Here is a 23,652-nt window from a genome sequence, read left to right as displayed (position 1 = left end):
TTACTGCCTAAAAGAAATGGGTTTGCTTTATTTCAGAGGCCAGGTGAAAACAATAGGAGCTATTAGGAGGCCATCTTACTTTGCATCGAGAATGTACTCCATTTCTTAGGGGAGGAAATGCAGCTTACCCTTGTGTGATTCCTCCTGTGCCAACTTAGTTAAGAAAGCAAAAAAAAAAAAAAAGTGTAAGACACTGATAATGCTGGGGTCACACTCAGAATCAAGATCTGGCTAAAGTTCTGGAGGCCCTGATCGATCCACCATTTGAGCCCCTTCGGGAAGTGTCTTTACAATTACTTACCTGGAAGGTAGCATTCTTGGTGGCCGTGATGTAAGCAAAGCAAAGCTTTGAAACAGAGATGAGCACCGCCCCCTAGAGTTGAGAACCACTAGCACATATGTGCGAGTGGTACCTTTACCTTTTAACTGCATTTTAGATTATTCCATGTTGGCATTTTTCAGAAGGCTCCTGTTGTATTATCATCTACACTTCACACTGAATCAGTATTTAATTACTGATCTTTTTTGCAAGTCAGCTATCTATCGGTAGCATGAATGTAGGGAGGAGGTGGGGCTTGATGTGGCAAGCAGGCTCTGGCTGCAGTGAACTACCTAGAGGAGCTTTCTTAAGTTATCAGTAGTAAGCAGATCAAAGTTTGAAAATTATTGTTGTATATGAAGCAACCTAAATATTTCCAATCTCATGGATGAGGATTAAACTTGATATAGTTGGTGAGTTGAATCTATACTATCCTTTCAGAGTCTAATGGGACATGTATGCATACCTCTTTAAGGCCAAGAAATGCATTTGGCCTTTGTGTTGGTATAACTCAGGTGTAATATTCTAAAGATTAGGTAAGGGCAAGGGACTAGACTAGCACTAGCAGTTAGAGGTGTATGAAGATTCTCAGTCATCCAGATCATGGTTGTCCCAAAGGTGCTTTTTCAGGAGGCAATTGAACTTTCTTGTTTTTTTCTTTGAAGACATTTAGCTTCTCATACACTTTTGGGACAGCCATGGATGAGAAGCAAAACATCTTCAAAGAAAAAAGCACTTTTGGGACTAGCACTTAGACTTCTATACTGCTTCACAGTGCTTTGCAGCACTCTCTAAGTGGTTTACAGAGTCTACAGACAAAGGCAAAACTTGCATTTGAAATAATGTATGTACAAATTAAGTCATACAAGTTTTCCTCACTTAGGGGAAAAAAGAACTTTCAAAAAGCAGCAGAACTGGAATTATTTTTATGAGAGTTTTCAGCAAGCAGATGAAAACATTTAGAATTATGATTTGGTCTTTCCTTGTTTACATAAGTTGATGGTCCCTTGGGGCTACAAGAAGCTGTTTCCCTTGGTAAATCTCAGTTGAGATGTTCTAACTATCACTCAGGGGTGGGTTTCTCGCCCCGTTCCAACCGGTTCGGTTGGAACGAGGCCGGCGGCGTCCTCGCGCACGTGTGCGGCGTCCTCGCGCATACGTGCGGTGCGTGCGTGCACGCGCGTGGCGCACACATGCATACTAGCGTCTGTGCGATGCTCCAGCTGCTCCTGGAGGATTGCGCAGGCGCTGTATGCGTCCTGCGCATGCGTGGAAGCGCAGAATTAATCAAAACTGGGTAAGGAGCGGGCGCGCGCGCACAGGCGTGCCCCTTTGCCGTTCCCAGAAGTTACTTACTTCCGGGTTCGGCGACCAACCGGATCGCAGGGACCGCCGCGAACCGGTTGAAACCCACCCCTGCTATCACTCAGCTACTATATGTTTATAAAACAACATTTATCTTTTACTTTTCAGGAAGTTATTGAGCCAGTCTATTTTTACATTGGCATAGTATTTGGGCTACAGGGCATTTATGTGACTGCATTATTCGTAACCAGCTGGCTTATGAGTGGGACTTGGCTAGCAGGGATGCTGACTGTTGCCTGGTTCATTATTAACAGGTAAAAACAACTATTGATTTTCTCTCTGCAGTACAATCATTTGCCACCTTCAACTTTTAGGACAAAGTAAAGATGAGAGCAGCTCTGGGTAGCTTGGATGAACATTTTTTCCTCTCCAAGGATGTTTCTTTTACACTGAACTCTTGTTTTCTTGCCTTAACAAAAGAAGCAGTTATATTCTTGCTGGGATTTGTGAAACCTTAAAGAAATGTTATAGTGACACGGTGGCTCAGTGGTAAAGACGTTGAGCTTGTCGATCAGAAAGGTCGGGAGTTAGGCTGTTTGAATCCCCAGTGCCATGTAACAGAGTGAGCTCCCGTTACTTCTCCCAGTTTCTGCCAACCTAGCAGTTCGAAAGCATGAAAAATAAGGACCACTTTAGTGGGAAGGTAACAACGTTCCGTGCGCCCTTGGAATTTAGTCATGCCAGCCACATGACCATGAAGATGCCTTTGGACAGTGCTGGCTCTTCGGCTTTGAAACAGAGATGAGCACCGCCCCCTAGAGTCAGGAATGACTAGCACATATGTCCAAAGGGAATCTTTACCTTTAAGGAAATGTTGTTTGGCAGATATATATACAGTTTCCATTCAGTAATATTTCTCATTGGAATTATTAGAAGAAAGATATTTCTCACATTGTTATGACTGATCTTTTGTTACATTTGGCCATTTTGTAGAATGAAGAATACACTGAAACTCATTGCAGTTGACACTGTGTGCAATTGTAGTAACTTCACCTTCAAATCAAGGTTGAATCCTAATGATTAAATGGACATACCCCTATTCTTTCTCAGTATCATACAGAAGTGGTTGCCATGGCTTTCTCTGTGGATACATTTATTAACTTCCAAGTTTACCCTACAAAGATGGAATTTTCTACTGCTCATTCAGATATTGAGATTTTTTTCAAGGTTGGCAAGTGAAAAATGGCATCTGCTTTCAGTGGAACTTGTTTCTAGCTGTATAAAGCATAAATTAAGATGACTATATGATCAATCCCCAAATGTGTCTCCACTTCTAAATATTAATACAGATATGTAGTTTCTTTCAGTCATGCTGCATAATTGAATATTCATGTTATAAAGTAAGTCAGTACATTGTTTCTTTTTTCTGCTTGCTTTTTAGAGCGGACACAACAAGAATAGATTATTCAATACCTGCTAGGGAGAACTGGGCTCTGCCGTATTTTGCTTGTCAAGTTGCAGCTCTAACAGGCTATCTAAAGAATAATATAAACTCATCAGCTGAAGTAAGAGAAAAGTGTTTAAGTGGAAATAAAATGGTTAAAAATGGATTTAAAAAGGGTGTAAACTAGAATAATTGATGGGTAAAAATCACTTTGGGTCAATATGCTTTTGAGGGGATAGAACCAGTCTCTTGTTTTCTCCTTGTACATCTGGTTTTTAGAGAGATAACAGTGTTTGCTAAAGCCTATTTTTCTTCCCGAACCAGGAACTATTTATTAAGTTCCCCTTTTGAAGGTGTGGTCCTATTCTGCCAATCTCTGCTGTTAAAACATCTGACCTTGAGATTGTTTCCGATATTTATGATCTCTTGTTGAAATTTTCTTCTCTGATCTTTTCTTTCAAAACAGACTTTCAACATTTTGCTTTGCAAGAGTAAGTTCAAACATTGGACTGCTGACTTAAGCTATGTGACTCTTGTGTGAAAACTGCCTGTAAAGGGAGCTAGCTTAAGAAATCCTGCTCCATATTTAAAAAACCCTCCTCTGTTTTGGCTACAGAGATAGCCTAGTGCTCTACCTGGACTGTGCTAACCCTTGGTTGCTAGATTCCTCTGCTTCTTTGCCCCTCCTACCTGTGCCAGGAAGACAAACACTTTCCTTTTTTGTGGGCAAATCTTTGAGGTCACGTAGTTTCCATTGATAAAGCTTTTGTATCACACCTTCTCCCCCATACTTGATACCTTTCCATTTGTTGTGCCTGTTGGTGGACCAGTAGAAAAGAAGACACATACACACATCCCACCCCCACCCCCATTGTTTTACCATTCTCCCTATCACTTGCGCTGTAGGAGGAAACTGGCAAAAGTCTTTGTCAGTTTTACATGGTTAAGGAAAAGAAAAGAATGGTCCATCCCTCCGCTCACACTAAAGCAAAACCATGAAAAATTCTGTCTGCATATTACTGACCCAACAACCTTGTCTAGCCAAACTTGTAATGAATCACTTGGAATGAAAACACACAGAGGGCAGGGAGCTGAAAAGAGCAGGAGAGGTGGCTGCAGAAAAGCCACTGCTGAAATTTAAGGGGGAAACAGAGTTCATCAATTAATGTCTCTTCAGATGGAAGCAGGCAAGCAGCCTAGCAGTGCCTGGGGAAGGAAGCAATCAGAGAAAAATGTGCATGCCTGCAAACAGTGGCCTGATTTAGTGGCGTTTCTGATTAGATACGTCTGGAACTGCACAATAACAAAACTCCCAAGCAATTCAACCTTGTGGTTCCCAATATACATTCAAAGTTCCTAAGTTTAATTGGTTATTTGTAATGCGTTTCCCTTTTCTTCTCTTCCTTCTTATGCTCTTTTTCAGAGATTTTGCTACCTGCTGGTTAGTGCTTCAACATACACTTTTATGATGATGTGGGAATACAGTCATTATCTACTATTTATCCAAGCGGTCTCTCTTTTCCTGCTCGATGTCATAGGGTTCACACAGACAGAGAAGGTATCTGGACATTCAGACACATTCATTATATACTTTTAAATTCAGATTCTGCTTTGTTTTCTTTGCCTTCTGTAAGCGCCATCTGTAGGATTGGGGTGGGCTTAGGGAAAAAAACACACAAAGGACAGAGAGCAAATTATTGTGCAGCTGCAACTCAGAATTTCTTAAAAATCAAGGCATGTTGATGTTTTATTTCTTTATCTGTAGGTGCATGAAATATATAAAATCTACCTGTTTTCCCTCTTCTTGGGATATGTGTTACAATTTGAAAATCCAGCTTTATTAGTATCTCCTCTATTAAGCCTTGCTGCCACAGCCTTGCTGGCAAAATACCTTCAGGTAAGATTGGAGGCATTATTTATAGTTATGCACTTCTCTGTATTATAAAGTTTCTGTCGAGAAATAAACAGGTCTGTTGCTTTTTCGTAGATGAATATGAAAAAGGGAACTCTTCTTTCAAGGATGCTGAAAGTCATCTATTTTTATTTGGTGTTCACGGTCACCGTGACTTTGAATCTTACAATGAAGGTAATCTTTATCTTTACATTTTTTCATTTAATTGTGCACAACAATACAGATAAATCGTATGTAAGGTCCAAGAGAGGAGGAAACTTCTGATGAAACTATTTCCCAGTGTTTTTTTAACTGGTAAAATAGTTAATGGAGCCAAACCTCTCTGAATAGTAGACTAGAGTTATAGGAATGAAAACGCAACCTTGGAGGATACTTGATTAGAAAAGACTATAGAGTACAGTGCAGGGGTGGGTTTCTCGCCCCGTTCCAACCGGGCCGGCAGCGTCCTCGTGCACGCGCGCAGTGTGCGCATGCATACTAGCGTCTGTGCGATGCTCCAGCTGCTCCTGGAGGATCGCGCAGGCGCTGTATGCGTCCTGCGCATGCGTGGAAGCGCAGAACTCGTCAAAACCGGGTAAGGAGCGCAGGCGGGCAGGTGGGCCCTTTGCCGTTCCCGGAAGTTACTTACTTCCGGGTTCGCCGACCAACCGGTTCGCGGGGACCGCTGCGAACCGGTTGAAACCCACCCCTGGTACAGTGGAAAAAAGATATTAAATGTTCCCAGTGTGTTTAAGCTGCTTTTTTACATGTTTGGAATTAAAGTGTTGATGGGAAAATTTGGGAATGGGGGAGTGAGGGGAGTGAAAACAAGGAAGTGGAGGGCTGCTTCCCAAACTCTACCCATTTTTTTTATTACCAAAGTACAGTAAAAACAAAGGATACTGAACCAAGAACATAAATTCTTATCACAAAGTATCATTAACCAGTTTTGAGTTATAATACCCTGTTTCTCTGAAAATAAGACCTCCCGGATAATAACCCCAATTGGGCTTTTGAGCGTATGCACTAAAATAAGCCCTTCCCCGAAAATATTGCAACACAGCAGCAGCCGTGAGGTGACCACGTTCACTGCCTCCTGTACCACAAAAATTATAAGACCTCCCCAAAAATAAGGCCAAGTGATTATTTCGGGGGTAAAAAAAAATAAGACCCTGTCTTATTTTGGGGAAAACATGATAGTAGGTAGTCCTTAACTTACCACAGTTCGTTTAGTTACCAAAGTTACAACATTACTGAAAAAAGTGATTTATGGGTGTTTTTCCACACTCATGACTGTTGCAGCATCCTCATGGTCACATGATAAAAATTTGGATGCTTGGCAACTGGTTCATATTTATGACAGTTGCAGATTCTCAGGGCCATGCGATCACCTCTTGCAGCCTTCTGACAAGCCAAGTCAACAGGGAAGTCAGTTTCACTTAACAACTGTGTCACTAACCTAACAACTGCAGTAATTCACTTAAACTGTGGCAAGAAAGGTTTTAAATTGGGTCAAAATTGACTTAACAACTCACTTGGCGACAGAATTTGGGGCACTATTGTGGTTGTAAACCGAGGACTGCCCATATATTTATTGAGAAACTGCTAATAGCTAATGAAATTTCACAGTGAGTTCCTTACATTCCCAGTTTTTGCAGCTAGACCCATGACCTCATCTCTCCAGTAAGATCTTCAGTAACGAGCTTTACAAGACTCCCTCCTCTTGTGGTCTTTCTCTTAACGGGATCTCCAGATCTTGTTGGACTCCATAGGTGGGTGAAGAGCACAGCTGTAGAGCAACCGTATCTGACAGATAGAGGCTTCCCTTCAATCTTTGTTACATAAATGTGTTAGAAAATGTAATGCAAGTAATCAAATGATACTTAACTAATCTCATGTAATTCTGTTACCTGAGTGAAAAGAATGCTATCTATATGCAGTATGTCTTTTCTTTTTCAGAGATTTATTTCCCATAAAGAAAATGAGCATTTAATTAAAGTTCTTGAAGTAAAATTGGGATTAAATACAAATAAGTAAGTTTGAAGTAATGATCTACCTAAATTGCAAAATAATTATTTTTAGTTTTAATACCCCTTTATGGTGATAGTTTATAAAGCAAAGAAATAAATAAGCACAATTCTAAAAGGTATGGTGGATTGTTAAACAGTATATTTTGAGTTATGTTCTGAATTTTAACAAAGGGGAATCCAACCTCAGCTCAGATAGCACATACTTATTAGACAGCATTTTATATTCGGTTTCCAAATGGGATTAGTGGTACATAACAGTACAATTGTAGTCCTCTCAAAGGCTGATGTTTCCTGTGAATGCTTCTGCTGCTGTGTGAAAAGAGACAGCTACTTTTAGCTGACAGTTACTTAGAGGCACAGTGGTGAGAATGCAGTACTACAGGTTACTTCTGCTGACTTGTCGGCTGCCAGCAGTTTGGCAGTTCAAATCTCACCAGGTTCAAGGTTGACACAGCCTTCCATCCTTCCGAGGTGGGTAAAATGAGGAGCCAAACTGTTAGGGGCAATATGCTGACTCTGTAAACCGCTTAGAGAGGGCTGTAAAAAGCACCGTGAAGCGGTATATAAGTCTAAGTGCTATTGCTGCTTTTAATGATGCAGATAGGTATTCCATTAACACTTCAAGGCCTTTGAGAGAATCAGTGGGAAACCCTGCACAGTCCTCATAATTATGTGCTAGAAGCACCAGACGAGGCCTTGCATCAGTTTTGAGCATCATTTCTGCCCACACATAGTAGCAGTTATCATAAGTAGATATTAGCAGTTGGGACATCTTGGGCTCTTTTTAAAATGTATGCTTCTGTCCTTGCTATGAACTGTGTAGGCAAAGACTTAGAAGCCAGAATAATTGCTGAATAAAGATGAGATACTAGTCCCTTGTAAACTGAGGTTCAGATACCAGTAAGAACACAATAAATTACCGAGCAGCAGATCTGGAATAATTTTATGTATTCCTTTAATTTGCTTTTTTCTTGTGAAATGTTTTTTATGTTGGGAGTCCCCATCAATTTGATCAGCCCTGGGATTGCTAGAAATAAGAATTCAGCATCATCTAGTGGGTTTCCACAAAACATGTCTTATTTAGTGAGAGACCTCAGGAGTAGCTGTTAGTTAAGTGAGATCTGTGGGCTAGTAAACTCGAGGGAGAAGCTAAAAGACAGATCAAGGAGTTAAATGGAAAGCAAAGCTGGAAATAGATGTTAGGTAGACAGCAAGTGAGGAAGCAGATGGAACATTTGGGAAGAAAGAAACATGCTTATGTACAGGAGAAGGTGGAAAGGTGGCCTCAGCTGAGAGCATGAAGTTGTCTTTCTGTAGAAGACGGAAATGCCCACAGGCTGTGAGAGTGGAAGAATTCTGGATAAAATGGGGTTGAATAGACTCAGGCCAAACATACATCTGGCCCCTGGAAAACGTAAGAGCAGTCCCTAAGACTTTCCTAAACATGCCTTCAAATCTTAATTTTAAGGCACCCAAAGAAGTTATTCAACAATTGAGAAAAAAACATTAGATTTCAATTAAAGTGTACATTAACTTAAAGCATATTTACAGCTACACACTTTTCTTTATTCTCATTGTTCTACTTGGGAGAGTATCCCCAGTCTGCCACTGAAAGGTCAAAATGAGCCACTTTGTTTTCACCGTGATGTTGTTAAACAGTGTTTATAGAGGAGATGGGCAGCATAAAAATGAACAAATAAACAAATAAATAAATCTGGTGAAATAAGCTCTGTAAGTGACCCTGTTGCTTGTTCTTTTAAACATGCCTGCAAAATGAAGACATATTTAGGGAATAGCCTTTCCCATGCCAATCTAGTCAATACAACAGGTTATTCTGACTGGCTGGGATCATGTCTGGCTATTAAATGTGTTTCGCTTCCATTGACATTAACAGGAACTTCACAGTTAATTGGCTGCTTTGTCAAGAATCACTTCAGACACCATCCCAAGACTTCTTCCTGCGGCTCACTCATTCTTCGCTATTGCCATTCTACCTTTTGGTGCTAATTATTTGCCTTGCTTCTGTGGGTCAGGCTTCTTTTAGGAAAATGGGGTAAGTTGATTTTTATCAAGTTTCATTTTTGTTCTGTAGTTTCTGTAGAAACTAGTTACTTGGTGTAAATAATACACCCATTACATGTTGCGTAAGGGGCTCCCAAGCTAAATAAAGTGGTAGCATTAAATTTGAATTCTACCTTCCTTTGCATATGGTATAAATACGATACCTGCATGTCATATTTGCATATGTGTTTAACACTTTTGTCCTTCATCTTCAAAATTAAGTAGAAAGAATATGAGCTGTTTTTGCGTTTGCTGTAGACTTTCTTCCATTTCCCCTCCCCTCAAATACTTCCAGATCTATAATTGGAGCCTGTTGCAAATAGCTTGTGACTATTTAAAAAAATTCTTGATGTTAGAAAGCATTTCTGGATAGTTAGAAAAATCCAAGAATTTGTAGAAAGTTCTTGAACTGAGCAGAATTCATTATCCATTCACACTCTGTTTATTGATCAATACATTATAGTATGTATTTAGGATGCTCGGGCATGTTTGTATCTTATTCTTTCCTTGGGTAACTCCTTTGCTACACAGTTTTCTTGAATTATTATTAAGACATCAGAGTTTGGATTTAAGGGAAAATATAACGAAGAGTACAATTGTTGGGTCTGGTGGTTATTGAATTGTCCATTAGAGAAAGAGAGAGAGAGAAAGAGGTATGATAACCCCGTTTTCTTTCTCTTCCGATGTCACAGCAATAAACAAGTCAACGAGCCAACCACAAATGAGGGCGGGGTCAACGAGCCAACCACACATGACGGCGGGATTGGTGAGAGACCAGAAGTAGCCTACCATATATTGCACACAGTTTCCTTGGGGTTGCTTTCTATGATGATGGAAGGGTGAGTCTGTGAGAAGGCTGCATGGATTTCTTTTCACTGGGAAGGTGGAAAATATTACGGTTTATGTTACACATATGGATTTTTTAAAAATTACCTGAGCATGGATAAGAGTGGTAATGATTTTTAAATGAATACTTGTGGCTGGTTAATAACAGGCTTGGATTACAAGCATCTTTATATGGAAGGAGAGTTATGTAGGGAGACCTGCAGTGAGAGTCTCTGTTTAAGTGAATTTGTCATTATTACTTCTGTACTCATCAAAGTGTGTTTTGCATGTGTAAAATGAAATGAGAATTAGTAATATATTAGAAAATTAAGTTAAAGCGTTTGCTCCTACAAGGTGCAGCATCACCAAAATTAGATTATTTTAAAAGGCATTTATAAAAATATCAGGTAGAGGTAAGATTATAAATGACTGCTGACTGTGATTGGCTTTATGTTACTTCTAATATTGCTTATGGAATATCTCTGCATAGTTACCTAGAAATAGTAGGAGGAATACATACTCATGTTTGTGTTCTTCCCAAAAGCATCTGATTGGCTACCATGAAAAAAACAAACTGAAAGATGAAGACTTTCTATGTTGTTATTACTTTAAAATAAATGATTACAAACAACCAGTTGTCATTGTGCAAACTTTTGGCTACAAATAAAATACAGCTTAATCTAATGCATTACAGACTCTTGCCCTTGACATTAATCCTTGCAGTATCAGATTTAGGTGGGCAACCTGTGACTTTAGAACCATGGATGAGGGTTGCCTCTGATCTTTGCCAAGAGCCCAAGGAGTAGTAGGAAAACCAGGTCAAAATTTGCTTTAATTTTAATTGTATGTAATTAAATATAAAAGTATTTCATTACAATAAATGTTATGTAGGTCCAGTAATGTGTTTATATTTTCCTTCTTTCAAATTCTGCAAGCAACTCTTGAACATCTTGGATGACCTGATATAAGGCTATCTTGAGATGTTTTGGTTGCACCTTCTAGCATAGAGGCCTTCAAACCTGGCAAATTTAAGACTTGTGGACTTCAACTCCCAGAATTCTCCAGCCAGCATAGTTGGCTGGAGAATTCTGAAGTCCACAAATCTTAAAGTTGCCAAATTTGGGGACCCCTGTTCTGGCATGTCCATTGGCCATATGAGTTGGAACTAATAGAGGTTGGACAGTTGTTATTTGCTCTTTAGAAAACAGAACTAAGGCTGCCTCTTATATATGAGTGAACAGATGTGGTAAGAAACATTACCTGCTCTTCCTAATTTAGGCAAAAATACATAATCAAGACCACATTTCTAAATAACAAATGTTCATATTCATAAGATAATAGTATTGTTTTATTGTTTAGTATAATATCTGATATTACCCAACCTTAAAGAAAAGTGACGCATGGGTGAATCTTCCAGGGATTTCACAGGAAGTTTACCCAGAAGTCTGTTTGCAAAGTTTGCAGAGGGTTACAAATGCCTCACAGATTTCCATTTTGTTTCTTGTTTGTGCATACAGTATGAAATTGGTGCCCATGAAGCTATCCTAGAATTGGCAGGGAAGTATTAATATAGTGCAGATGAAATTAAACTCTATTTCTCATTTCTTAAGTCCGAGTTCAGCAGGTTCTGTCAAATTTGTCCCTTTTTGACACATCGGTACCATCCTTTATCTTTTTTCTGGATTTGTGTTGTTTCTCTAGAATGAAATATGTATGGACTCCATATGTTTGTATGATTGCGGCATTTGGAGTCTGTTCTCCTGAGCTTTGGACGACTCTTTTCAAGTGGATCCGACTGAAAACTGTGCATCCTGTTTTGCTGGTGAGTTCATCTTATTTACAGTGACTGTAAGGAATGGCTTTATTCACTGATAGGCATATAAAAATTGTATCTCATCAAAATCATGGTCCGCAGACAGGAAATAGCCAAGTCTTTCTAGCCTGGTATCTTCTAGATATGTTCAGACTTCAGTTTTATGAAGTCTTTGTTGCTTGGTCAAAGGCTGTTCTTAGTCTTCTAGGAGGTCATTATTTTAAGGAAAATTGATATGGGTAGGATTCGAAGGGTATGGTTTGTGGATGGGACATGCTGCATCGGCTTTTATAGATAAAGATAGGAAAGGACTTGGGGTTGTAGAGATTTGTACTATTTTTAAGTTGCATATTTTTTAACATGATTGTTGCAGTATATTTGATTAGTTATTTGGCTATAGGTTTAGAGAAGCCTTGTGGTCAGGCAAAATGTGAGTTACAGTGTGATCGTGACAGATGGATGGCTTAGTTATGGCCAGAGGTAGGATTCACTGCTCACATGCTCACTTCACTCACTCGCTCGTCTGCACACACACCTTCTGCTCATGCACAGTGTTCACACATTATGTCGGGGTAGGTGGGCGGAGCCTCCCACAGTCATTGCTACTGGTTTGGTCAAACCGGAGAGAACGGGCTGAATACCACCTCTGGCCAAGGGAGGCTACAGAAGTATTGGTATTCTGGGACTGTTCTTATTCTGTGATCTTGATTGCCTGTGGAAATAGCCTTCCCAAGGACTAAAGACCAATCTGGAGAAGGAAAGACTATATTGTCAGCCTGTTTAGGATACTAAGTGGGTGCTAGATTATATCTTGTCGTCTTCCCCTTCTGTTTGTTGCAAAGCAGAGGCTGTAGTAACATGTGGCAATTTGAATACTTGGTTGAGTAAATGTCTGAACTTTATTGATGGTTGTCTCACTAGAGCTGAAGAAATACAGGAATTTTGGTATCTTGTGTGTATGAGTGCGTCTGCTGACTTAAATGTGCTTACATGTGCTTACATGCTACATACATAACTGAAAATGTGCTCCTTTTGTACATTCTATGGCCATTTTTTGAGCATAGGTATCATCTACTCAAGTCTGGTAGAGCTACCATCTGCCAATTCTGTATTTTCTGGATAATATGTGTTTTACATCTCTTCCCTAGCTGAACATACATTAGAGGTACAACTCTTTTGCCATTTAACAGTGGTGTATTGGCAGCCTGAAATGAGGATTTCCTCATACAGCTGAACCATTTATACTTAAGGACTGCTACTCTGCTCCAAGGAACACTATATGCCATCTTTCGTCAATGTTAGAACATAATCTTACATATGCCTATTAAGAAAAAAGAAAGATCAATGGATGTATTCCTAAGTAGAACTGTACCCCGAGACATGTATAGTAGTGATTTGAAAGAATCTGCATGGGTGGTGACTGAAAAGAAACTCCGAAATATAACAATTTTTATCTGTCTATTTACTTTTCTAGGGTCTCATTCTGAGTATGGCTGTTCCAGGTATTATAGGGTTTAGTTTGTGGAAAGAGGTAAGAATAGAATATTATATACAATATAAATATTGCCTTCCCCCCTCCTAACTATGCAGAATATTGGAAGACTTAATGATAAGAGCTAATACTTGAGTTTTGATACAGTTCACCACATTACGTATAGCAATCTTGCACACAGAAATTTAACCAAATGTCTGCACCTAAAACAGTAGCACTAAAATGGAACATAAAACTAGATTGTTTTTGTCTTAACAATGACTGTACTTGACTGACTTTGGGTTCACAAGTGATGTAAGAGTGGACTTGGTTAACATTTGGATGGGAACCATCCAGTGAATACTGGGTTGATAGCCTGCAGCAGTGTTTCCCAACCTTGGAACATGCGGGCTGGGGAATTCTGGAAATTGAAGCCCACACATCTTAAAGTTGTCAGGTTTTGACCTTCCTCGCCAGCTTTAGTCAACTCTGAACAGGATCGATACCCAACATGGTGTTTGCCAGGACTCATTGTTTAAGTGGGGTCTGTTCTGACCTAGGCTTCCCAAAAGCACAAAGCCGACTCCTCATCCTGATAAAACCCCTTTTATTTAGTCTCCAGCAAAGTCCTGGCCAACAGTCTTTCAAGAGATTTCACAACTACAGGCCTTTATCAGGCTTGGAGAGCTGCCGGACGATATCTTCCAAATGTCACTCTGTAGCCGACAATACTTGGCAAGAAGTCAGGAACAGATCTTCATCCTAATGAATTGAACTGATTGTCTCCTGCAAACTCTACTCCCCTTTTGCTCCTCTTTATTCCCTATGGGAGGGGCCGTTCATTGTCCAGCTGTGGCTTTACTCCTGAGTCGACCCTTGTTCCTTAGCTGTTCCCTTCTCCTGGTAGCTCTGTGCATGCGCACATGGGGAACAAGCTCCAGCTGCTCTTCTGCCCCACTGATGTCCGACTCCGAAGGCAGCTGATAACTGTCAGACGGCCCTGGCCCCATCTCTGCTTTCAATGCAGAGCACTCGTCAGAGCCTTCCCCAGACTCCAGGACTGGCCCATGTTCCTCCCCAACCTCCTCACTGTCTGAGTCTGCCACCAGCTCCGCTGGCGGGCCACAACAGGGTCTTGTCTCTACCCCTCAGTGTGACTGTGGTGCTCCTCAACAAAATATCCATCACGTGTCCGAATCAAGAGCTTACACTGGCCCAATGTCTGATTTTTTCAATATAGACCACCCTGTCCTTGAATGACTGGGTGGACTGGATATTAACATTTGAACTACTATAAGTCCATGTATTTGCCATACGCTAAATAAATAAATCTTAAAGTTGCCAAGGTTGAGAAACACTTTAGCTAGAGTGAGAACTATCTTAGAACATAACAGTGGCAAAAGCTTTCTATAATGCTGCCAAGAAAATTACTGTATTTTTCGGAGCATAAGCAGCACCTTTTTCCTTCAAAAAAGAGGCTGAAAATCTGGGTGCATCTTATACACTGAATACAGCATTTTTTTGCCTCCTGAAACCCTGCCCCCTTCACCAAAATGGCCGTGTATAGCTTGTAGGAGGTTTTCAGAGAGCTCCTGGGGGCTGCAGAGAGAAGAAATGAGCAAAAAATGGGCCATTATTTGCTTGTTTTTGCCCCCCCCTCCAAGGAACACTCTACAAGGCTCCTAAGGGCTATTCATGCCCTTTTTTTGAAAAAAAATGGGCCAGTTTTCATGAAAAATGGGCCATTTTAGGAGGTTTGCAGAGTGCAAAAACTTTTTTTAAAAATTTGCCTCTTCAAAACTTTGGTGCGTTTTATATTCCAATGCGTCTTATACTCCAAAAAATACGGTACACGAATTGGGCTTGAAGGAAGTTTTAGCTTTATCTCACATGCAATTCTGATAATGTTTTTAAAAGATCTTTGAATGATATTGAATAAATTAACAAAACTAGGAGTACTTATATTAATAAACTATGAGATTTAATTAGATGTACTTGAACCCAAACGATGCATTTCTATTTAGGTGGGTTATGACAAAGAAACTGAATTTTGCTGTATGTAGCAAATGGATTTTTGAGCATGTAAAATGTGGTTTGATGGTAAAGCTAGAAAGGTGTTTTTTAGTCCACTTTCCTGCATTATTTAAAGTTTTGTAATTTGTCTTCCCACAGTTCATAGCCTTGGTGCTTCCTTTTAGTTTTTTCCTAGGATAATGGCAGAACTCTCAGAGCTCCAAGAATTTTATGACCCGGATACAGTAGGACTCATGACCTGGATTAAGTAAGTCATCTTTATTATTTTTTTCTAACTGCAGAATATTTTGGTAATCTATGATTCACAGTCATCATTTATCACATAGTGGGCTCGAGTTCTTTTCTGAGTTTATCCAGGCTTGTTGAGGGTTACAGCACTGTTATCTGATTAAAAATTCTTAGTGGCTTAACCATATGAGCTTTAATTTATACACCCTCATTTTCACATGTTTGAAATTTGATTATTACATGGTGATTGAGAAGGCTTAGAACAGGGGTGGGTATCACTTGAAGTGTCAATACTACTTTATAATGCCTTGGTATACTTGGAATACTGCATTCAGTTTTGGTCGCCACAATGTAGAAAAGATGTGGAGACTCTAGAAAGACTGCAGAGAAGAGCAACAAAGATGATTAGGGGACTGGAGACTAAAACATATGAAGAACGGTTGCAGGAACTGGGTATGTCTAGTTTAATAGAAAGAAGGACTAGGAGAGACGTGATAGCAGTGTTCCAATATCTCAGGGGTTGCCACAAAGAAGAGGGAGTCAAACTATTCTCCAAGGCACCTGAGGGTAGAACAAGAAGCAATGGGTGGAAACTAATCAAGGAGAGAAGCAACTTAGAACTGAGGAGAAATTTCCTGACAGTTAGAACAATTAATCAGTGGAACAGCTTGCCTCCAGAAGTTGTGAATGCCCCAACACTGGAAGCCTTTAAGAAGATATTGGATAGCCATTTGTCTGAAATGGTATAGGATCCTGCCTAGGCAGGGGGTTGGACTAGAAGACCTCCAAGGTCCCTTCCCACTCTGGTATTGTATTGTATTGTAAATTAATTTTCCCATGGAGCCACCTGGGAAACTGGGACTGTTCAGAGGGCTGAATTAATAGGGCTGCTGCCACCATTGCCGCCACTACTTTCACAAGCCACACAGAAAAAACCAAATGGCCCATGGGGTGTAGAGTGCCCAGGTGTGCTTTACAAACTATCATGATACATTTGTACAAACCATCGTTTCTTTAGCATTGATATTTGAATCAGGAACTTTGACTTGTTTTCTTTTTAAACAAGCCAGGAACTCACACCAGCACAAAACAGTTCAGTTTACATGAGATAAGAAGGAAGGTAGGACATGTCTATCGCTGACATAGGTCCAAACTATTCAGCAGCTTAAAAACAAAAACATTTTCAGTCAGGGAAACAAAGTAATAAAGCTACATATCCAATCAAAAATGTTTCAGAGGCAGGACTGCAAGGAACACATTGCCAGATTTTGTTCTGACCTAGTCTTCCCAAGAGCATGAAGCAAACTCCTTGTCCCGACAAAAAACCCTTTTATTACTTTACTGTGAATTCTGCTCATTCACATCCAGCAAAGTCTTTCAAGGGAGGATTTACAGTCACAGACCTTATCTGGCTTGGAGAGCTGACAGATCAATATCTTCAAACTTGGCAATGATTCTCAGAGAGTCACGAACCAATTAAGCGAATTAATACTCTCCTGCAAACTCCACTCCACTTTGTCTCCTCTTTTATTTCCTTTGGGAGGGGCCATTCATTGTCCACCTGTGGCCTTACTCCCAAGTCGACCCCTGTTCTTTAGCTGTTCCCTTCGTCTGGCAACTCTGCGCATGAGCACACTGGGAACAGGCTCCATCTGTTTGTCTGCCTCACAGGTGTCTGCCTCTGAAGGCAGCTGATAACTGGCATCCGGCTCTGGCCCCTCTCTGACTCCAAGAGAGCCATCATCAGAGCCTTTCCCAGACTCCAGGACTGGCCCACTCCCCCACCCCCCTCTTCACTGTCCAAATCTGCTGCCAGCTTCGCAGGCCGCTGCCATGGCCACCACAGATTTTATGAAGTTATATAAACATGTGTAGGTAAAGTTGTGATCAGCTGGAAGCTGTGCCAAAGTACCACTGACTATAGTTTCTTATGGGCCATTAAGTGCCAGGCTTTGGGGAAGCAATCCTTTTTCTAGGCATAAACCTGCAGAATTGTTTTAAGGTTTATTGAAGTCATGGGGATTAGGTTACCAGCATTAGAAGTCTTTTGTCCCCTAAATCAATTGGGCCAATCCTTCTGTAATTTCGTAATAATGACTTTTCTGTGAACTGGCAAGGAGGCAGGTCTTTTTGCTAGTTACGGGTGAGCTATTTATAAAACCACCATCTGGATTCTTACTAAGAACTGACCTTTACACTCAGGAACAAAATCTGGCTCAAACAGGATTTCTGAGTTCTACATGTGTTTTTATGGAATTCTTCACAGAATGTGTGAGAGGCAAGGCCTCATTATTATTATTTTTTACAGAAGGCAGGCTCCTATTGCTGCTGTCTTTGCTGGAAGTCCACAGTTAATGGGTGCAATCAGACTGTGCACTGGATGGATGGTGACAAATCTACCCCTGTATAATGATGATGACCTGCAAAAGAGAAATGAAAATGTGAGTCTCCGTTTACCCTCTAAGAGAGCAGGTGCCTTGCATGTAAAACTATAACTGGAACTTTTTTCAGATAACCTGAACTCAAATTTCATAGATGTACAATGTACAATATTCATACATAATGTAAAATATTCTTTCTCAATCTCTGCAGCTTGTGGCAGCTGCTCTTTATCCAGAAGTCCAGATAGATTCCTCCCAGGAAGGCATTGAAATCTATTCTGAAACTACAGACACACACACACACATACACATATAGTCCTTTATGTCACATTTTCCCATCTCTTTGCCACCTCCCATCTAGCTTTACTTTATATTCTGGGGAGCTTCTAGATACTATGGCTTGTCCATAAGCACTGCCTATAGACAATCCAATAATTCCTCATCTTTTTGGATTAAGCTGGGGAGAGCCCAGTCCCCTCATCTTCTCTTCCAAACTGATAACCAGCTGTTGCTTCCAACATGCATAGTTTCAACTAAATATCTTTTAAATCCATAGATTTTTCAGATCTATTCCAAAAGATCAGCTGAAGATATCTACAAAATACTCACATCTTACAAAGCTACGTATCTGGTCATAGAAGATTCCATTTGCAATGAAGTTGGACCAGTGAGAGGATGTAGAGTTAAAGACTTATTGGATATTGCCAATGGTCATGTAAGTAGTAGTGTGACATAATTCAGCCACCAGCTCTTGTAGTTTACAGGATACATTAATAATTTGCGTAGTAAAGTGTATTACAAACCAGTGAGCCAAATCTGGTACATTTTTTTCGGAAGCAAGATCTACTTGCTCAATGGTGATTGCTATGGATAAATATTACATGAGATACATATTACATGGGACTATTCATCTGTATAACCTTTATAATATTCTGAAAAGCAGTCATAGAAAGTAATCATAGCTGAGCAGTACATTGAAACTGAGTTCTTTTGATTTAGCCCAATGCCACAATCTGAATGCTACACACACACACACACGCACACACACACACACACACACACACACACACACACACACACACAGTGAAAGAACAAATTCCTCAGTTTTAAGTCCTCTTCATTCAAAATTGTCATAACTGATCTCGGAGTAAGTAGTCTTAAATCAAACACTACTAGTATTGGTTAAGATGGTGACCTAGAAATCAGAAAACTATAAATTCTAGTTCCTCCTTTGGCAAAACCAGTCATTCTCAGCTCAGCTCAGCTCACCGGGTGGTTGTTATAGGGAAAATTAGATGGAGAAGGGATATTGGTAGGATTCTCACCTTGCGTTGTGTATGAAAAAAAACAGTGGAATAAAAGTCTTAAAAAGCAAACAAATTAACTGGTTACATGCATATAACACTTAAAAATTGCTCCTTTTTGAATAAAGTGCTTTCACTGGAACCTAATATTGTAGTAATATTGCTACTTTCACATTGGCATTACAAACATGAGTTTAATTAAGGATTCCAATATAAAATGTGTTTGATTCCTCACTGAAGTTAAATACATATTTTGTTCTTTATTGTTTTCTTGTTTTCCTCTAGGTTTATTATGAAGAAAATGACAGCTCTGGCTACTCAAAATATGGGCGGTTTTGTCAGGAGATCAAAATGAACTATTCTCCATATGTTAATTACTTCACACGAGTATACTGGAATAGGTCTTACTTGGTATATAAAATCAATTCTATAATATCTTTTCAATCCTGAGATATTTGCATCCTTTGAAGATGGACTCTGCATAATTTTTTTAAAAGCTAAGGTTTCCAACAAACCTTTTTTCTATTGCATATAAATTGCAGTTGCACACAAAGGAACATCACTGACTACATGAAAACTGCATAGTGTATCCTGCATGACTATTACAGACTGACACAACAAGAGAGAGATATGCCCAGAGCTATAAAGGATACAACTGTCTTCCAAGAATTAAGAGACATCTTTCCAGATTTTCATAGCAATTACTTTTTTTAGTTATGTTTGTTTATGTTGGCAAATACAAAAAAAGGAATAAGAGAATTTGCTGGACATTATTCTCCAATTATATTCATATATCTGGGTTTGGAAGTGGGGTGGATGGGGAACGTTCCGCTATTTTCATAGTTTGGAAATCCCACTATATTCCTGGAATTTGTTACTATGGAAGAAGTAGGGAGACAAATGACTGAGAATAATAGAATGAGGAATAAGGCTGTGCAGACTAAGCTGTTGGCTGAGAGCAACTCTCTTAATTGGGGCTGTCTTTTTTATTATTATTTTTAGTAGAACATTATTATACGCTTATGTTTGGTGAAAGGTTTGGTTTAGGTACCCAGTCAATAATAGTATTCTAAATAAGTTGAATTAAATAAATATTTCCTTTCAGTTCTGTAAATCATATAGTTTAGGCACTCTTATGTCCTATCTAAAAAAGGTAACGAACCAACATAAAATTTCGACCTTTAATAAGAAAAAGTTGAGGGCTCATATTCTAGAAGTTTAGCTTCAACTACTTGCTACTTTGTGGGATTATTCTGTTCGTTGCTTATGTTTTTGTGTAATTATTTGCATTTATCATTTTGTCCTAGCCATTATCGGGACAAATTATTCATTGTGGCTTAATAAGAGTATTCCACCCATTTACTCTCCTATTCATTGGTTTTATAATATGCCCATATAAATTTGGATTTGTAAGCCAAAATAAAAGATCAGATTTTGTTTATGTATCCTGATGAATACTTTGGTACCTGCAGTTAAATTTTATTTATTCCTTATTTCTTCATCCATTTGAATGGTGAAGCAAGTAAATAATATTTACGTATTCATTTTTTAAAAATTAAATTTGGATTTCTGGCTTGACAGCCGAATGTGGCAATTGTCTGGTTAAAATATTTCTGCAAAATGAAGTCAAAATGACATTACTGACCAAACTAATAACATAAATTGGCTTACTTTCATAAAGTAAAAGTTCTTATTATATTTTAGTATAATTTTGTTCTTCACAGCTTTTTTATTGTTAAACTTTCTTTTCTACTTTTTTTTCTCTGAATGTTTCCTGTTTTTGATCTCATGGTCTTGAATTAAAAACAGTTATTTGAATGTATGGCCTGAAGATGTTCCTAGTGTACTTGCTGAAAAAGTATTTTATTCTGAAATTATATTTTTTCTGACTTTAATATTACACAATACTTAACGAAATAGCCAGAGAGAAAAAAAATGTGAATATTTTATCATGGTCTTGTATGGCATTTTTAGGGAAGCTAATCAATGCTGCCTTTTATTGTGGAAGTCGAAGCTCCTTAAAATCCTTCAAATAAGAATTTGAAAATGTAATTGTTTTATTTTACGTTTAATTGAGCTTGGAGATATCCTGCCATGGATATCCATACCAGAAGCTGAAAAAGTCAAGATGGTGCCCACATCCATGTACTCAAAGCCCTGTCCTTTTTTTGTATGTGCATGTATTAGTGCATGTTAAAAAGGGTAGGGTTTTGGTCTCATAGCTAGGATACCATTTTGATGTTTTTGGCCACTCCCTTCAGGCTGCCCTACCTCCTGCCATAAAGAATCACTCCAAATCAGCTGGATGTGAAGGCAATCTAGCTATGGTATCTCTGACTCCATTGATCACCAGGGCTGATCTGTCTCATCTGACTGGGTAGGCAGTGTCCTCTTCCTCCTTCACAGTGCCATGTGCATCCCTCCCAAATCTGTCTACTCCAAGGAAGAGCAACTTTCTCAGATCAGACCAATCTTCAGTGTAATCCAAATCACTTTAAAGAACTTGATGTAGTATGGGTTTTGAGTAAAATTATCTTAAAAGGGACGAAAATCTGAAATGCATTGAAATGTAATTTTCTTTAATATTACAGTCATTTATTTCTGTACAAGTTTATGTCTCCGTGCTTTTATGTGGTAGCAATAAGTTAACGAAAGATACATTTGCTTTAATTTCTAAGAGAAATTAACTTTGCAGTACTGCTGCTAAACGTAGTGTTGTGACATTTGAGGGAGAGATGAGAAATGGTGCTCTTAAATGCTTCTGCTCATTTGGTATTCAGCTATTTTCTTTTATTTTTATTTGTGAAGCCTATAGAAATATATAGATAGAAGCTAATAGTATTTTGTTTGGTGGTCTTGAATTTTGAACACAAATTCTAATTCTCTGAAATGGTTGGATTGGATTGGCCTTTCACGAATCCCAGCCCTTCCAACCAGTGCAGTTAAAATTTCACAATCCTAAAATGAGTTCCTTTTGAATACTATTCCCAGTGCGGAGTATTGTAAAAGTTTAAGAGAATAGTAACACATTTATGTTGCAAAATTTTACAGTTCTGTGTATTCTCAGTTCTGAGCAGAGGAGCAAGAAACATGTATCTCTCTCTTTAAGTGTCAGTGTGTCTTATAATTTAAATAATGGGAGTCTTCCCATACTTCACTGGTTATGCTTGAACTGAAGGATAAGTACTTTCAAGTTGTGAAATCTCTTAAAATGCTGAGTTGTAATGAGATGCTTTTGAAAAGGAGTTTGTAATGTTAAAAAAGCAGCTCTTAAAGGCTTATGGAGACCAATGCTCAGCCATAACAATGTTAAATTCCGTTTCTGGTTTCTGAATTAAGTGTTGGGAGTTTTTAGGGAATTGTGTTTAATTTTTTGGTATTCCTTCAGGATTTGGAAAATAACAAGATTGTGAAATCATGTAAGCATGACAAGTATGTATTCCCCGCACTTAATATAGTTCAAAAATAATTATAGCTGTTGAAAACACATATACTCAAACATCTAAACCTTGGCTGTCAGTATTGCAATGCTGTTGGAGAATGTGCCTTGTAAACTTCTCTTTTTAAAAAATTCAAAACTCAAACCTTTGTGCACTTTGCAGATTTTTTTTCCTGAGGAAATCCACAAAACAAGACCTTGTCTTGAATTTGGTTTTAAGAAGTCGTTACAGAAAGGAGAAATATATAGTGGTTGATAATAGTAACAGTAACCATAAGGAAGGTGTATAGGCCATATCCTTTTAGGCAGAGTGATTTTTCTGTATTCACTTAAATGTATAAAGAGGTTGTCTGCTTCAGGGTTTAACTTTATGTGAACACAGCCATCCTCCTCCGCACAGATAGTTGCTTCAATTATCCTCCCTTTCTTCTGAAAACTTTTTAAAAGTATTGTTAAAATGCAATGCATTCAGTCTATTAAGAAGCATGATTTTACTGGAAATATGTTAGAGAGACATATGCTGTCATGGGAACATAGCTTGCTGTTTTAGACAATCATACCACCTAGCAGTCTAATTTGATATCATTCAGGTGCAAATGGTTGAAATGATCCCTCTTTGTGGTTGCAAATTTGAAACCAGGGTTTCTACAAAGCATATGTTGTATTGCTTAAATAATTAGTTGCTTTCCCTAGTCTAGGGCTGTCAAACTCCCGGCCCATGGGCTGGATGCGTCACACACTGACCATGCCCAATTTAGCGAAGAGGGAAAAGTCCTGATAGGTCATGTTGATGCCGCCGTGACAACGTAAGTTGGACACCCCTGCCCTAGTACCTTTTAGTTTTGTTAGATTACGATTTCTGGAATTTCAATCCTGCATCTTTAGAAGGCATTTACAGCCATTGATAAATGCAACAACACCATAATTGTCCTGCAATATCCACAGGGAAAACACCCAGTTAATTAGGCCAATGAGGGATACAAGCATGTTTAAATGTGAAAAGAAGGGATAACATTTTGATCTTAGGAAGGAGAAAGGTAAGAAAAAAGGTAATTCTGGGTCTTTCTTTCTACAGTAAAAGAGCTGCTAAAAAATTCAAGGCACTCA

General features: G+C 39.0%; 1 protein-coding gene across 1 annotated transcript in view; it reads left to right on the top strand.

The window, feature by feature from the left end:
* Positions 1–22,690, top strand: part of DPY19L4 (dpy-19 like 4) — a 37,083-nt gene extending 14,393 nt beyond the window's left edge. Inside the window, exons 6-19 of the mRNA XM_087706848.1 lie at positions 1,793–1,938; positions 3,066–3,189; positions 4,492–4,626; positions 4,834–4,965; positions 5,056–5,154; positions 6,919–6,992; positions 8,884–9,042; positions 9,743–9,889; positions 11,577–11,697; positions 13,163–13,219; positions 15,358–15,440; positions 17,730–17,862; positions 18,359–18,517; positions 19,392–22,690. Of these exons, the coding sequence (XP_087562974.1) occupies positions 1,793–1,938; positions 3,066–3,189; positions 4,492–4,626; positions 4,834–4,965; positions 5,056–5,154; positions 6,919–6,992; positions 8,884–9,042; positions 9,743–9,889; positions 11,577–11,697; positions 13,163–13,219; positions 15,358–15,440; positions 17,730–17,862; positions 18,359–18,517; positions 19,392–19,556 (1,734 nt within the window). The 3' untranslated portion in view covers positions 19,557–22,690. The remainder of the gene's footprint in view (positions 1–1,792; positions 1,939–3,065; positions 3,190–4,491; positions 4,627–4,833; positions 4,966–5,055; positions 5,155–6,918; positions 6,993–8,883; positions 9,043–9,742; positions 9,890–11,576; positions 11,698–13,162; positions 13,220–15,357; positions 15,441–17,729; positions 17,863–18,358; positions 18,518–19,391) is intronic.
* The last annotated feature ends 962 nt before the right edge of the window (positions 22,691–23,652 follow it).

This window comes from Thamnophis sirtalis, unplaced genomic scaffold (assembly GCF_051295495.1).
Source record: "Thamnophis sirtalis isolate CommonGarterSnake01/CBP01778 unplaced genomic scaffold, rThaSir2_p1.2 scaffold_2, whole genome shotgun sequence".
NCBI lineage: Eukaryota > Metazoa > Chordata > Lepidosauria > Squamata > Natricidae > Thamnophis > Thamnophis sirtalis.
This window is presented reverse-complemented; position numbering and strand designations above follow the sequence as displayed.